The sequence below is a fragment of the Penicillium hordei genome (assembly GCF_028827395.1).
Source record: "Penicillium hordei strain IBT 12815 chromosome Unknown utg000004l_segment0_segment0, whole genome shotgun sequence".
NCBI lineage: Eukaryota > Fungi > Ascomycota > Eurotiomycetes > Eurotiales > Aspergillaceae > Penicillium > Penicillium hordei.
The window spans coordinates 1,674,169-1,689,896 of NW_026623145.1; the positions used below are offsets into that span (position 1 = coordinate 1,674,169).

Consider the following 15,728-nt stretch of genomic DNA (forward strand, 5'->3'; position numbering starts at 1 on the left):
TTTTTACTGCTCTTCTTTTATGTATACAGCGAGGAAGAGTTTGGTTTTTGTGCAATTCTACGATTTGTTTAATAGAGCTCAATCAGATAACTTTAGTATCTAAAATTAACTTGCCTTGTAAAATATCTCCTTCGTAATTTAAGAACTGGAACAATGGGCGACTCCCTAATAAAAATGATATCAAAAGGGTTCAGATTCCTCTAAAGTAGAACTCCAAGCAAAAGAAACCAGAGAGCTCAACAAGCCAACCATCTTCAATGGATATGAATCAAGGAACAGCCCTGTCTGGCCCCATCTCCTGAGCCGTGTTCTTGATCGTATGAAGAAAAATAGACGGGAAACAATGTCGACCATAACGATCCTCAGAGATCTAGAACAGATAAATCAGTCAGTTGTTCCCATAATCCCAAAATCCACACCAAATCAACCAAAACAATAGAAGAAGACATGTCTCACCGTTTTCCCACCCTCATGCTCCGCAGTCCTGTACCCAAGCCACCGTCTGTACAAATCCTCCCCGCTATGCGTCGTAAACATATACGACAACCGGTACATAATATGATCAAACATATGATCAAAATTCCAAATACTATCAGGACCCCCATTAATATCCTCCGGCAGACCAGGGTTGTAGATCCGCGCCAGTTCCCTCGGCGTCCATTGCCCATCCGCATAGATAGGGTGCGGAACATGCACAGCCTTGAGACCATGGAACAGAGCCCACGACGCACCCGTCATCTCCGACGCAAGACCAAGGCCCTTCGTCGCCTGCGCATGGTGGATCAGATCCAGCAGACGCTTGGAATACCGACCCATTGTGATGACCGCCGCGCGGCGCGGCGTCCACGGTCCGTGTCTGAAGTTCCAGATCTTGTCTGGGAATGTCCACTGTGTGTCGTGCGGGTTGAAGATTGGGAGGAACGTTATGAAGTCTGCTTCTTCGCCTATGCCCCAGGTGTAGTTATCTTGGTCTGGGGATGGTACTGGAGGGTCTGGGCCCAGTGGTCTGATCCCGGTGCCGGATACGGGGCCCCAGATTGTGCGGTTGGATCTGTCAGATAGGCTTTCGTCTACCATTTGTGTGAACTCGCCCCAGCTGCCGTGGGCGCCGGGGGTGTAGAAGTAGGCGTTGCGTTCCCAGAGGTATTTTCGGGGCTGTTCGCGGGCAAATGAGACGGCACGGTCTAGGAAGTGGTAGATGTGGCCGGTGTTTCGACCGTCCATTTCTAGTTGCCAATAGTAGTCATAGTGGGGATACAGCTGGGAGAAGATTTGTAGAGGTTGGTGGTGTTGCAGTTGGGGACTGTGAGTGCTGTTAGTCAAGTCTGTCTTTGATATCAGTCAATAGGGAAGGGTTGACTTACCTGTGCTCTTCTATCTTCGGATACCAAGCTTCCAAGAGTTTGTTGTTGAAGAAAAGAGCCATATTCCGAAATTCCTTAGGGATAGCATTCCTAAGCCGGTTGATAGTCTTGATATCAGAAAATATGGGCATCTCGTTTTCCTTGACATGACACAAGAGATAGATTTGATACTCCCCACCAGAATGCAAGGAAAGTTCCATAATCAAAGCCCGAAGGTATTCACGGTGGTGAGGCTTCCAATTGAGCCCATTCCACACCCGAATCAATACAGCGGAGCGAGGATGGAACCACTTCACACCTGAAGCAGCCGCAGGTGACTTCCCTGATTTGTGAGGTTCCTGGGGAAGATCGAAGGCTAATGGGCTCGGGTTCGAGGAGTTCGCAGTCTCGATGGATTCGTATCTGTCTGCGTTTCGTTCCAGGCACATATTTTGCAGCCTGTCCCAATCAACCTCGCACCACGGCACAGCGGGAGGACGCGTGAAGCCCGGTACCTCGTCCTCGCCATCGTCGTCGTATCCATATGCCCCGAAGCGGGAGTACCGGTCCGTGCAAACGTTTCCATCTAGACCCAATGCCTCGTATGATCCGAATCGTGGTGCTGGGAACTCGGCTTGTTGGCCCTTGTAGACTTGTATCATGTCTTCTGCAGACCGGCGGTCGAGATAACGACCTCTGGGGCCAAGGCAGGGCTGGAACTTTCCATGGAACTGCGTCTTCCATTCTCGGCTGTTGTAGGCCGGGTATGGATCGTAGATAAGTGGGACTGGGTGTGAGGCATTGACGGACTCGATACTGGTTAGGGTTAAGGTACCGCCCTGATAGAATCGCTTGTCTCTAATGTAAGGGTCATTTTTAGCATAATATTATACCAGTACACTCATATGGTATTCGGAATAGGTACAAACCTCCGATCATGTGCTATGCCCAACGAATCCGGCTCAGGTGAATCTTCGTCTGCTACCCTGTCCCACACACCAACAGTTCCATGATACTGACCGGGTCGAAGAATCCCGGGGCCACGTAACGAAGTATAGGCAGTCATAAGATTTGTCTCCGGGTACCCAAAGAGACATGAGCTAGTCTGGAGAACGGTGACCAGACAGGCAAGATACCCCAACCAGCGCAGCCAGATCCACCGGCGATCCCATGGAGAGACAGCAGACCTGGTGTAAAATGGAGACGGTGTCCTGTTTCTTGTGAGGAGTTTCATAGCGAGCGGCAGTTAAGGAACAAGGTAGATAATTGCATCCTTTGGCTTTGGAAGCCACAGTATGTGCGTGGTGTACGTGGTAAGATGGAAAGGGAAGTGCAGAAGTGGGCAATCAGATTGTATGGACAGGTGAAGTATATATGAGAGAAATCTGAAGCAATGGAATTGCTTCATCGTAATATCTACGAGAGTTTGATCTTTCGGGGGTTTGAGAACTACGATGTCATCACTACGCGGTGTTGACTGCATCTCCGACTAACACTTGGGTAATGCCACACTAGACAGGACAGAACATTGTCTGAAGTTGTATAGGTCAAAATCGTTATATCATGATTATCATACAATGTATCACGCCGCGGGGCATACGAATACCTTGTAAATAGTATTAGATCAGACCAACATGGTAGAAGAATTTCCAAATGTTTCCATTTGAGTGGATGTCACCCTCATTTCCCGATTTGGCTGCTCTTTAAATCCGTAAAGCACGAGCTTTAACCATTGCTTGTTCTTTCCCTCACACTTGCTTCTTGTGGCGTATCACGAGGGAGAATTATAGAGCCTTGGAACACAATGTGTTGGTCCCAGCTACCTACAATCTCAAATATGGAGAATTCCACAGTGTTTATATAACCAAAAGAAAAATAGCACATATCTTTCATTTCCGTACTAAAGATAGCCCACCCTATCAGACAGCGCATGATGAGGGGTGGCAAAAGGAATATATACGAACGGCCATTAATCACATTGTTATTAGGAGTTGTTTGATCAGAGAAACCAATGAGATACCCTACCAATCCAATGTAACCAAAGAATGACAATTACCCAAGCTCCATTTACGCAAAGTAGCTCTTCCATAGAACACCTGATAAGTCTTCGAGCTGATCCGACGTGAAAGCCTATAATAATAATGGTTAGCCCGTTTGCTTCAAAATAGGACCGAGGTTAAACGCATAAGCACGAACCTTTGCATCAATGTGCCAAGTATCTTGTCTAGTCTTCTTAAACTCGCTGATAATCGACTTCACGCTCGAACCAACGATGCCAGGATCATTGGCCGCGCGGATACTGAGCGAAGTCAATGCCTCGGGCATCCAGTGAGGCGGAGGACTGTTGTAGGGGAAGGCCTGGATCAAAGCGCCAAGACCCAGCACAGCACCGTGGCGAAGAATAATCAAGCGGTTGTGCTCTGGAGTGGGGGTTCCAGCGCCAGATGACACAGCGGAGGAGGCAATTCCGGAGCGGAAGTTCTTCGGTTTCTTGGGGAGAGGGTTGTCTGCCAGAACCTTCGTGAAGCGTTCATGGAAGCGACCGACCATCTTTTCCCGCAAGAAGACGGGCGAACACCGGACCATACCAGATAGTGTGGCCGAGGCGCCAGCACGGACTTCGTGTTGGGGGTCTTCGAGCATGGAGGCGATACACTCGAAGAGCTTGTCGCGGTCTGCGGGGTCGAGCAGGAACAGGCGGCGGAAGTAGATGATTTGGATGTTGATCATAATACGCAGGCGCTGGTGCCATGATGGGGATGTCTGTCCGATGCGGATGAGAGATTGGATGAATTCGGAGTCTTTCTCGGCTGGGTACGGGATGTTGGGGAGATGACGGAAAACGTGGTATGCGAGGGACTGAAGCTCTGGATCTTCCTTCACATCCATCATGTGCAGGAGCTGCGCCGTGAAGACATCAGGGAAGAATGAAACAAGCTGGGTACACTCATGAGAAGACAAAGTTGAGTCCAGCCAAAGGAGAACAGTTTTGCTACCCGAGGTGTAGGATGAGGGTGTCTGTTGGCCAGGAGTTCTGGCCTTCCGCCATTCCTCGATTCGACTGAAAACTCCACGAATCACCTTCGTAAAGTCTTCGGTAGGCGGGTAAGGGTATGCACCAACAGAAGAGGAGGATTTCTGGGCCTCGAGAAGATGCTGAACGTCAGGGTACGACTCGTGGTACCTCGTGCGATAAATAGTTGCAAGAGTCTGACCCATTGCCTCGCGGACGCCCTTGTACGGGTGGTCCAAATGTGCAAGGAAATCTTCCACAATGGGCTTCTCAAGCTGATAGTGCCAACCGGAATCAATGATACATTGATGCAGGAGGTTGATCTTGGAACTTTCCTTGAATGCTGCGTTCGTCGACATGTCAAGACGGAAGCTGGATAGCCAATCGACCAACGGCCACGCGCGGCGGGGATCACGGCATTGAAGGATCATGTGAAGGAATGTTGTCCAGTAGCCAGAATTCTCTGGAGTGAGGCCGTCGGTGAAGATCTTTCGTACGATAGGGAATGCATACTCCCAGACCATGGTCCGCTTCTCCACGCCTGTATCCGTCACCGAGGAGATCAAAGCTCCGAGGATTTCGGCCGTGGCACGATGTTGGTGCTTATCACTGCCGTCTTCAAAGACGTCCTTGATCTCTTCTTTGATTTCCTCGAACGAGACGGCTGTAAGCCCATCCCGAATCATGAGCTCAAATGCATAGAGAAGCATCATGGCACAGGACATGCGGAACTTGTCAGCAGATGGGTCCCGTGGCTCTTGCTTCAAATACATGAAGAACTTGGAGAACCACTCGCGAGTGAACAACTTGCCCATCTTGGTGCGAACCTTCCATTCAACATCGTCATACTCGATGTCCCGTGCTACATTGGACTTGTAAGCCGGCATAGTCTTGCCCCATACGAGCCAGCCCGGGAAGTCGTGATCAACGTAGTACTCCGCCTCGGGCTTCGCAAAGCTAGAAAGATACTCTTCGGTGTATCCTTTCTCATGGGGTTTGGTTGCAACCTTTATCTTTGATGGGAATCGCTGATGACCAAGAATGTAGTTCTTGTACTCGTGAGTGCAGATGGCCCGCACATCAACCATAGTGAACAGCGCAATGAGAGCCTGGGAGTACATGCCTCGCAAGCCAGGGTGGTCGTCAATAGACCCGAGTGTCATCAGTTCAATCAAGTTATCGCTGGCGATGTAGTCGAAGCGGAGACCCATAGTGATGACGATAGTCGCGGCGCGGCTGGCAATCTTCCAATGGGATACCCGTGCCAGGTTGACCAGCTCTTCGGCCAGGTCAGCTTTCTTTTTCTCGATAGCAACGCGCTTGCTGTTGACAACGGCGCGCTTCTTCTCAATTTGCCCGGTGACATCTTCAGTGGGAGCAATTGCCTCCACAATTTCTTGATCTAGGATAGCCATTCGCTCCATCGCGCGACCGTAATCCATGACCTGGAAGACAGCGGTGGAGCAAATCTTCTGGACAGAAGGCTTATCAACGGCGCTGGCATCGATAAACGTTCTGACCACGGCAGGCGCATACTTCCAATGTCGCCCGACAGTTTTGGCTACACTGCTCAAAAGCAGTGAGTAGAGCGCTCCCTTGATGCGTGCATGATCATTTTCCTTGACACCCCTTTGCAAAGCTGTGAGTAGAGGGGGAATGACGAGTAGTCTGCCACCATAGACCGCCTTGAGTGCTGATTCGCCGGCGTTTTGAGCATTACGGCGCGTTTCTGTGTAGAGAGAGACACAAGATTCGGCAATATCAAGGAGGAGAATTTCATCGAGCTTGGACCGGGGACGGGGAGAAGCGTTGTGTCGCAGGCGTTGGAGGTGATACACGTTGGCTCTGCGCACAAGCAGGGCTCTGGGGTAATCCTTTCGCATACCACTCATCTTATAAGGGTGAATATCCGCGGCCAAGAGGCGAGTCACTCGGTCGAGTACATGAGCGGACCTCTCAATGCCCACATCAACAAACCACGATCTGAAGGCAGAGTACAAAGCCCCAAAGCAAGGAACATCATCCTCCTGATTGTCGCTCAAGAACCGGTGTACATCATGCAAGACCCAACCAGTTCGCTCACGGAGTTCATGGATGGTACTATATAAGGGGTCTCCCTCCTTGAGGGCATACCCAGTGGGGTAGGTGAAAGCCTGTCTGATTATAGCATCATCAGAGCTGTCCAGGACAGTATCGGCGTCTTCATCAACGTCATTTGAAACACCCGAATCATCACCCATCCCGACATCCCCGGAGGCGCCGTTCGAGGGTCCTTGTGTCGTGGTTGATGCGGCTTTGGGGTCAAAGAGGACAGAAACTCCAGACAACACGAGCCGCAAGAGCACAAGGTTCCGAGTAACCTCATCTGACCAGTCCTTGCCGCTTCCATCACGTTTGACAAGTGATGTCTCATGAGTCAGCGCAGATAGCGACTTCAAAGCCGTCTCTGTTTGGATTTTGAAAACGTCGACGGCAAACTCAATTTCCTGACGTGTCGGTACATGCCAATTGATGTTGAGGTTGTTTACATCGGCTTGGTAACTCCAAAGCTTCGGCTCGATGCCGTTCGCTTTGATAGAAGGTTCGTAGAGTGAGAAATCATTAGTGTAGGTCCCAGTCAGGTTGAGCAAAAGGTGATGGATGAAGTTGGAGATATGAACTGTAGGAATGCCACGGCAGTTCTGTTGCATATACACTGCAATGTCAAACAGTTCCTGGCGGTGGCCAATGACAGCGCTGCCGACGTGTACCACGCACATGCTCAGCATACTGACATTCCAGACCAGACCTCGATCACGAGGCAAAACATCGGTTCCTGTGGTTCGGGTTGATCCAGCACCATTGTCTTCGATCTCAGTGCGAATAGCTGCGGTCAAGACAGGGACGAAACGCTTCAGGGCCTGCTCTGGGTTAACCTTGCATAGCGCGTTGCAGATGAAAGCCATTGCATCACGAGCCTGGTGGATGACATGGTTGGACACGAAATCCACAATCTTTCCCAAAGCGATATCGTAATACTCCGGAGACAAAGAAGCGAGCAAAGGCATAAACGTGGCGGGAAGAGTGTTCACGATATTCTCTTCGGGTGAACCGTTTCGAACCCTGGAGACATCCGGCAGATTTTCCAAGAGTGTGAAAACACGACCCAGGAAAGCTATCGTGAAGTCTCCGAAGCCACATGTGGATGAGCGCAAGATCAATTCCTCGGTCTCATCATCCAGCTCTGTATCATAACCCAGCTGTACATCCGACCCTTGCTCTTCCATCCTCTCCATTTCACCTGAGATCCATTGCATGGCAAGCATGTTGGAGTTAATGTCCTCCCGCCCTTTAGTCAAGTCGACCATTGGAATATTATAACAGGCCGATTGGATGAATGATAGAGCATGAAGCGATTTTTCAAGATCATTCGCGTCAATGCCAGGAAGTGTCAGACCCAACAAAGTCGTCATATGACAACGATAGCCCTTAGTGCGCGAAATAACACGAGATAGCGATGTCATGGCCCGAAGAGAGGATGCAGTCCGGTGCACTTCGACGAGACCTTGCAGCGAAGGGTAGATTCTCTGCAAAGCACCGGGTAGGATGAGATGCGGTTCTAAGTAGGCCAGACCTTGCAAGGTCGACAGGGAGAAGGTCATTGCAGTGCTGCTCTTAGCATATATGCCCATGAAGATTACGTCACGGATGCACAAGACAAACCGCCGCTTCAGAGGCTCATTCAATCGTCGCTCATGTGGGACATCCATCTCACCGGTTTGTTCGCGATTCCAACGCATGACGAAGAAATCAGTCAGGTAATAAACCAGTTGCGACAGGGTCTTAGTCCAATGGCCCGAGTTTGAAGGATGGAAGAACGTCTCAACAGCTTGAATAAGACCTTCGAGCTGTGTGAGAATTGAAACCTCGGCATCCACACAAGCGGGGGAGAGCGACATCACAATCCACCTGGCAATATGATGAGCAACCGGGTGCTTCCGCCCGTCTCTATCAAGCATGATACCCAGACCAGATGAGATATCCACCAGGGCACTATAAGGGGAAGTAGATTGCCCGACGGGGATTTCCAATAACCTCAATATCGCGGTGAAAATGAGAGCGGACTGTTCTTTTGTGAATATACCATGCTCGGAGAATGGAATGTGAGCAGCCGGCAGAGAATCTCGGGCCAATCGGGAAAGATAGTCCAGATACGTTGTATCAAACGTTTTTGAACGACCGACCAATGACCACAAATGGAAATGTGTAGGCAGATGGCTCTGTGGTAGGAGATCGACTCGCGAGTCAGGAGCCGGGGATGTCGGAAGCAGCAAATTAATGAGCCCGGCGACAACGAAGGCACCTTCTGAAAATGATGTGGTATAATGAGGCAAGAACTCTTCGAGCATAGCGGGAAGTTCACACGGGTCAATGAATAATTGAGCGAATGCGCAAAGCTTGGTCAGGGTCTTGACATTCCGCTTCAGGTTGGTCGAGTGAACAAGGCCGGACTCGGTGGGGAGGACAAAAGCCTTGAGCTCCTTGTATAGAGGCTTCCAATCTAACACGAGGTCTTTAACTGGTTTGAGATAATGTTTGCGCCTAAATTCTGGGTTAACAACCACACTGCTCCCGCAACAACGCTGATAACCCAACTTACTTGGTGAGAAGCATGAACATGCTCGAAAATCGCTCGGCGACCGACGGGTCAATCCCAGGAGCAAGTGCAAGCTCAAAATACAATTTTACAAGGCTGATGCGCTGCGCCCGAGTTGGATCGAACTTGAGCGACAGCCATCCGCGTAGCTCGCGTGTCCAATGCACGGCTCCGGGATTGAAGTCGCCGGCCTCCACTGCAATATAGAGCTGGTTCAAAATCTCTCGCAGATTTTGATTCCGCTCAGTCTCATCCTCAAGCTGGTATGGGAGATATTTGAAGTATGGATAAGTACGGGGCCGCACGCGGGCTATCGGTTCGCCTTCGCTATTCACAGCGACGGGCTCACCACCGGGCGAGGTCGCCCGGGAGAGCTCTTGTGCATGATGGAAATTGTCAGATGTGAGAATCGCCTTGGGGCCGGAGGCTTCCATCGTCTGGTGAGGCGTAGGGAATGGGATGGTCGACACGAGGTGCAGATGACGTGAGGGAGGAGTAGCCGGTGTCGGGTGAGCTCTGGCAGCAATACGTCAGTAACGCCGATGTTTCACGGGGGTATCTTTTTTCCCGCGCAGTATTAATCACAGAACAAGTTTCGAAGGAAATCGTACTTTTAATGAAACTCTTGAAGCTCCTACTCCGAAAAGCGCGGGATTTGGAACCGGAGATTGTATTTCACACGGCTGTGTTCGCATGAGGTACTTTTTTTTTATCGGCAAGCGAGGGGGAATATGACGAGCTTTTATTCGTTTGGTTAATTGAGCAACTCAGAATTTCAGCCTCCGTTTCTTCGTTTCTTCCTGAAATGCGTAGATGTTGAAGGTTAAGATGTCAAAGGGGAGAGATGGTCGAGAGTTATGATGACATAATTATACGTAACGAACTTTGGAAGCTTGGGCCCTGCAGAGCGACCCGCGTGGAAGATGCACACTAAAAAAATATAGTAGGATTTGGTTTTGATAGTGCTCTGAAAAAGAAATGTGAGATTCTGTTTCTTTTACATCTCTTCTTTTTCCAATTTATAATAGATTAGTTAGTGGGCGACTGCGCCTTTCCAAGGTTTACCCCAAATTAGGCAGATAGCCACCTTACGCAAGCATATCGCCCAACCCAGTTCGGGATGGCCGCATTTTTGGCCATTCACAGCAGTCTAGGCCATGGCTTATACCTAGGTAACTTGAATCACGTATCAATATACAAAGCAGATGACTCGGACCAATCTCGAACCGGGTCATCGCTACTCGTCATTCTCTTTCATGCTGGAGGTAGGAAAGAACCGAAAAGAACACCCTGGATCAACGCATAGCCCACCATGCTATACACAGCGACCACAAGGGTCCGGCTTTGCTTGGGTGAGCTTGAACTCAGATCTACGGCACTGGTAACCAAATACCAGTACCACAAGGGATACCCCGATGAGATGCGGTTGATTATCTGGACATGATAGCTGGTGAATGCCATGACAGCCAGCAGACCCTGGGGAACTGCCAGCCGAACGAGCATTGACCCCGGACTCGTTGAAGAAGAAGAGGGACTTTGTAATGCCCATGAGGAGGATCGGCATAGAAGGGCCAGCATGGGTCCCGCCAACAGGAAAAGAGGTATATTGGGGACAGTCCAATATTTCAGGAAGCCGACATCCCTATTGCAGTCAGTAAGAGTGAGGGCAGCGGCATGAAGTCACGAATCACTGCTTACCAGTAACGATTTTGAACCCAGCCGTAAATGCTAGGCAAAGTCCACTCACACCATGGCCGAAGATCACTCTCGGACACACAATACATGCGATAGGCCAGGATTTGCGGAATGACCATCCCAGATCCTACGATACAGCCACCAACAATAATCACGGCAAGGCGAACGGTGGTGTGCAGTGTAGGCCCTTTGGTCAAGATCTTCCAAGCCAAAACTGCTGCATCATAGGCAAATAGGAACCCGCTGAGAATCCCGTTGCTGCGGACCATGGTGGCAGCCGCGAACAGGACTGCGGATGTGAGCACTCGGATATCGCGCAGACGCGTTGCCCCATTGCGCTCGGCAATGAGAGATGATGAGTAGAGGTAAAAGCCAGTCATGTTGAAAAAAGAGACTATCGACTCTCCATAGGGTGCGGACAGAAAGGCGCCCGCTGGCGAGATGATGTGAAGAGCTGCAGATAGAAAGCAAATGAGATGTTGGGTGGCAGTCGCATGACCAAAGATATTGGCCGACAGACGATAGAGCGCCAATACGGACAAATAATGGGCAACGTGGGACAGAACCACTCCTACCATTGCAGTGGTCGCGGGTCCAGCATCTCCGCCAGAGAGACGAATACCTATTCATAGTATTAGTGTGTGCTAAAATGAGATGCCCGAGATGGGTAGAGTAATAGAAGGAATTATGTACCGGCAACAAAGATCGATAGAAGCTTAGTGTAGCCCCAGCCAAAGGCCCATTCTTGCTCAAACAGATACCCCTTTTCGGCAATATCTACGTAGTAGATACTGTCCCATCTGGCAAATTTAAGGGGTCCTGAGAGAGACTCGGATTGGGTAACCGTTGATGGATCGGCAACATATGAGATCAAGGAGGTGGATGTATCGTAGCCTGATCCTGGACAAGCGGCAACGACGATGTACAACAAGACCTTCCATGACCAAAAGGCCAGTGTCAAACTTCGAATCGGGTTGTCCAATCGTAGTAATTTGGCAAACAATGGCGGTGGCCTTGTGGTAGGTTGGACTGAAGCCATGAGAGGTATCCAGTGACTTCCAGCCACTAAGGGTGATTTGAATGAAACCTCGTGACCTCGGGAGTTTCCGCAATCAGGACTAATGGGATCGGGTTCACGGAGTCTAGATGTCCGAATATTTACCTCACGATTGTCCCGATTTGCGATCCGGTCTGCCGAGGTAGCCTATAACTTTTTCCAAAGAGGAGAGGTGAGAGTTGAAAGCTCGGCATAAATGTGCAAATGTGCATAATTAGTCATTCGGGTCCACGGCTCGGACTTTGGAGACTCCCGTTTTTGATCCACGCCTAGGATCAACGCTATTATGTATGATGTGTGTACTTTAAGTGGCGACTGTGATTCGTGAAACTGAAAAGGTGTCTGAAAATCAACACCGGATTCTAGAAATCAACCTTGGAACTTCGCCTTATACCACCCTGCACTACTCCGTATATATGTGCCATATCTGCACATATAAGGATTTGCAGGGATTTCCATTATTCCCAAGGCTTTGGTCAAGTGAGCTCTTCCGAAATGAGCAGAAGCGCTAAACTCTCTCCGGCACATCAATCTATCCGATTCCAAAGGTTAAACCTGATTAATGAACATACAAAATCCCTCGCCTTATCTAAGAGAAAAATTCAGTTTTTGAACGTGATAGTCCCACCGTACCAAGAATATATGGATACTCTGACACTCGTACGGAGTATATGAGCCATATATGGGCTCGTATGGTAACAAATCTCGGGCAAATCTACCCATGTTCCCACTAAGATGGGGCTTGCCAAGATGACGGGACTAAAATCCTTCTCCCGATCTCCGACAGACCAAAATGACTATGAATGATCGTCACGGACGGAATCCGGATACGTCGGAGGTAGTCTACCACCGAGCCCGCTGACAAGCATAAGCCGGACATCCATGGATTTGTGCATTGAAAGATACATAGGTACCACAAATACTATGAATTAAAAACATATTAGACCCAATTAAACAACAATATGGGTCAAACTTGTGCAACTACTCGGTTCCACTTGATCGTTTTTTTGATTACATAGTACTCTTTTTTGATTACATAGTACTCTTTTTTGATTACTCTTTTTTTTTTCCTTTCCTTTTTTTTCATTACATAGCTCTATAAGGCTGACCGCTCCATTCATATTAAGCAAATCCTTTATTCCAAGATTGCTCCTGCAATCAAACACCCCTTCCACTCTTTAAACCTTTCATTCCCCTTGCATCTTCTTTTTCTTACATACACATCTTGCAAGTCTTTACAATCTTGACTTGCATTTCTGTCCATTCTGCCTTTGCAATCGTGATTAGGTCTTCCCCACACATAGCTCCGGGGCTGAACATTCCCCCGCAGCTGACGCGTTTGAATACGGGCTGTTCATGACTAGTACATTAGGTCCGGGTGAAATTCCACAAAGATTTGGGTCTTCAACACCAATGTGGCTCCGCTAGGGCTCAAGAATGCTGTTGAATCTTGGCCTCACAGCGGATGCCGCAGCAGCCCATGCACCAGAATCCCGGCCTTCTGCCTGTACTGTTTACCCGCCTACCTGCTTACTGTCTGCTCTACCATTGTTGAACTCCTTCTACAGTCCTCCCAGGCTCGCTGATGGTTCTACTGATTGTCCGGGGCTTGTATCCGCTATGGTCATGAGTCCAATTGAGTCGGCCTCGGACACTGGTGAACCTTCCACAGAATCAGCTGTTGTCGCCAGGCCCCAAGTCAGCCGTTCAGCCACAGGTCGGAAATCTCGACCCAAAACATCATATCAGTTCGCCCATCCCGCCGCTCACGCTCGCCACAAGCGGTTGAGACTTCGTCCTAAGCTCCTCCTGCAGCTACAACAGGTGTCGCAAACCCCTCGGCCACTACCGGTAGTGGATATTCTGCCATCGACGTCTTACCTGCCACTATTGGCCCGCAAGTTCCCGGCCATCTATCGGACCAGAAATGGATTGGGTCCGTATGACCTAATCGTGGTGTTGAGCGAACAATATGACCGGACGGTGGGCAGCATTCCTGAAAAACGCGTCAGCTCGGAGGATGAGGACGAAGATCATCGGGAGGTAGTCGCCACGATCTGTCAAAAGCATCAAGGAGATGCTCGACTGAAAGGAAAGGCGGAGATATGCCTGAATTTCGGGCCTGTCTGGGAGGCTTCGCCCCTCCCAAGCGGGTCTTACGAGTTCGTCGCTCAGACAGATAGCGGCTTGCAGATCATGCGGTGGGCTTTGCGTGGTGGAAGGAGTCGTCGGATGACTACGCCCTCGGCGCAATTACGCGAAGATAGCAAACGCTTCACTTTCAGCGTCATCGATCCTACCACTCGCCGGCATCCCGTTCTCGCCTCCATGACTCGAAATCAGTTAGAAATCTATGATGAATATTCCACGGCTGTTCGGTCTGGCACCGGTCCCACGACTCCCACTTCAGGAATGTCGGTCGTGAGTGATGCCTCGGATGCAGAGACTCCCCTCGATGGAAGCTCGGTCACCCTTGATGATGGGCTTCGTACTTTGATTGTTATCACCGGCATCTGGGTCGCCTTCCGTGAGGGGTGGTCAGACAACTTCAGCTACGGCGACCCGGTGTTTTCGTCTGGTGCGAAGTCGATTATGTCTCCAACATCGTTGAAACATGTATCTCCAACGACCGCCAAAAATGAAACCGACTCGTTCCCAAACAACGATGAGGATGGCAAACGCTACATGTCGGTTTCCAATATTCGCCGTTCCACTACCCCATCCACCGCGGATCGAACGCAATTCGATAGTTTGTCCAGGCGCTCCAACTCCACCGGTGCTGCATTCATGGCTCGAGCGAAGCAACGATCCGCTTCTGGACTCAGCACTCGCCTGAATCGACACAGCATGGTCACTACCTTGGGCGAAAACGGCCGCGATATCGTTGTCTCCCGTCCTCCTTCTCCTCGCCAACCTTCCGCTGATATGGAGGATTCATCTCGAGCTAGTCAGCCTAAACTGAAATCTCCTACAAAGGCCAAGCTGGAAAGAGAAAACAGCAAATCAAATGCCGCTCCAAATGGACATCCTCCTATCTCAAATTCCGGCATCACACAGCATAACAGCACCCGCAAGGAGAAGCCGGATATTCTACTCCCCGAAGCTGTCGACACAACTTCCAGCAAGGGAAAAGTTCGCCGTCGCCTCAGTACCCTCTTTGGCATTTTTCACCGAAAACAGGATACTCATTGACCTTTCAATTCCCCATCGCCATGTATACCCCTGCATCATGTTTGTGGCTAGTCCACATGTAGGCATCACAGCACCACGTTAAAAGTCCCATTGCATCTGGCATCAGTCGGGCGTTCATACGTTGCAGCGCAATTCGTCCGGTACGAATTCTTGCCGGTGTTCTTTCTCTTCTACTCTCCTCTCTTTCATTACAACTAGCCTCTTGCATCATTTGCATTTGCGCGTCCTTCCAGTCTTCTCTTTTCATACCTATTTCTCACTATATTTCATCTCCTGGGGGCGCAAACTCAAAATGTATATGCTTGTATCTCACTCGTGTACATTGCTATCCATCTATCCGTCACGCTACATATGAATATAAATACCCCATCACACATAGTCAATTCCACAAGTCTTTTCAATTCTATCATCTCTTCATGCACGTTCAACTCAACTAGTGAATCAAACCATTTACAACTTTAAGCTACAACAATCCCTAATATCACCTTGCAATCTGTAGCAAGCGATGCCAACTAGTTGGGAGCCGCCTGATCCTCTGAACGAGACCGGATATCCCGGAGTAGAACCCATCCACTCCATTGTAATTCTGCCTTGTCATAAGCGCTAGGAGATATTAGGAAGGGATTATCCTGTGCTGGGCGCTAATGTATACCCTTGTGTGCGCCTTCGATCGAATTAGCGTTCGCCAAGATAATAGCGTGTGAGATAATCGCCTTGCCGAATGTGATAAAGACCAGCCATGCGTTTGCCAAGCTGATGGCGGGGTTATATGAGCTGTGTACCTCGTACTCT

At 49.7% G+C, this 15,728-nt stretch overlaps 4 protein-coding genes across 4 annotated transcripts; 1 reads left to right on the forward strand and 3 right to left on the reverse strand.

The window, feature by feature from the left end:
* Positions 1 to 268: 268 nt before the first annotated feature.
* On the reverse strand, positions 269 to 2,577 carry N7537_007904 (DUF3405 domain-containing protein; the record flags this gene model as incomplete). The annotated part of the gene is made up of 4 exons (XM_056898959.1): positions 269 to 370; positions 457 to 1,303; positions 1,365 to 2,201; positions 2,273 to 2,577. 4 exons carry the CDS (start codon positions 2,575 to 2,577, stop codon positions 269 to 271), a joined length of 2,091 nt encoding a protein of 696 aa, XP_056751035.1.
* Positions 2,578 to 3,410: 833 nt separating this feature from the next.
* N7537_007905 (proteasome activator BLM10) lies at positions 3,411 to 9,426 on the reverse strand (the record flags this gene model as incomplete). Its single annotated transcript, XM_056898960.1, has 3 exons — positions 3,411 to 3,473; positions 3,540 to 8,937; positions 8,996 to 9,426. 3 exons carry the CDS (start codon positions 9,424 to 9,426, stop codon positions 3,411 to 3,413), a joined length of 5,892 nt encoding a protein of 1,963 aa, XP_056751036.1.
* Positions 9,427 to 10,246: 820 nt separating this feature from the next.
* Positions 10,247 to 11,726, reverse strand: N7537_007906 (uncharacterized protein; the record flags this gene model as incomplete). The annotated part of the gene is made up of 3 exons (XM_056898961.1): positions 10,247 to 10,634; positions 10,691 to 11,309; positions 11,381 to 11,726. 3 exons carry the CDS (start codon positions 11,724 to 11,726, stop codon positions 10,247 to 10,249), a joined length of 1,353 nt encoding a protein of 450 aa, XP_056751037.1.
* Positions 11,727 to 13,181: 1,455 nt separating this feature from the next.
* N7537_007907 (uncharacterized protein) lies at positions 13,182 to 14,936 on the forward strand (the record flags this gene model as incomplete). Its single annotated transcript, XM_056898962.1, has 1 exon — positions 13,182 to 14,936. One exon carries the CDS (start codon positions 13,182 to 13,184, stop codon positions 14,934 to 14,936), a length of 1,755 nt encoding a protein of 584 aa, XP_056751038.1.
* Between the last annotated feature and the right edge of the window lie 792 nt (positions 14,937 to 15,728).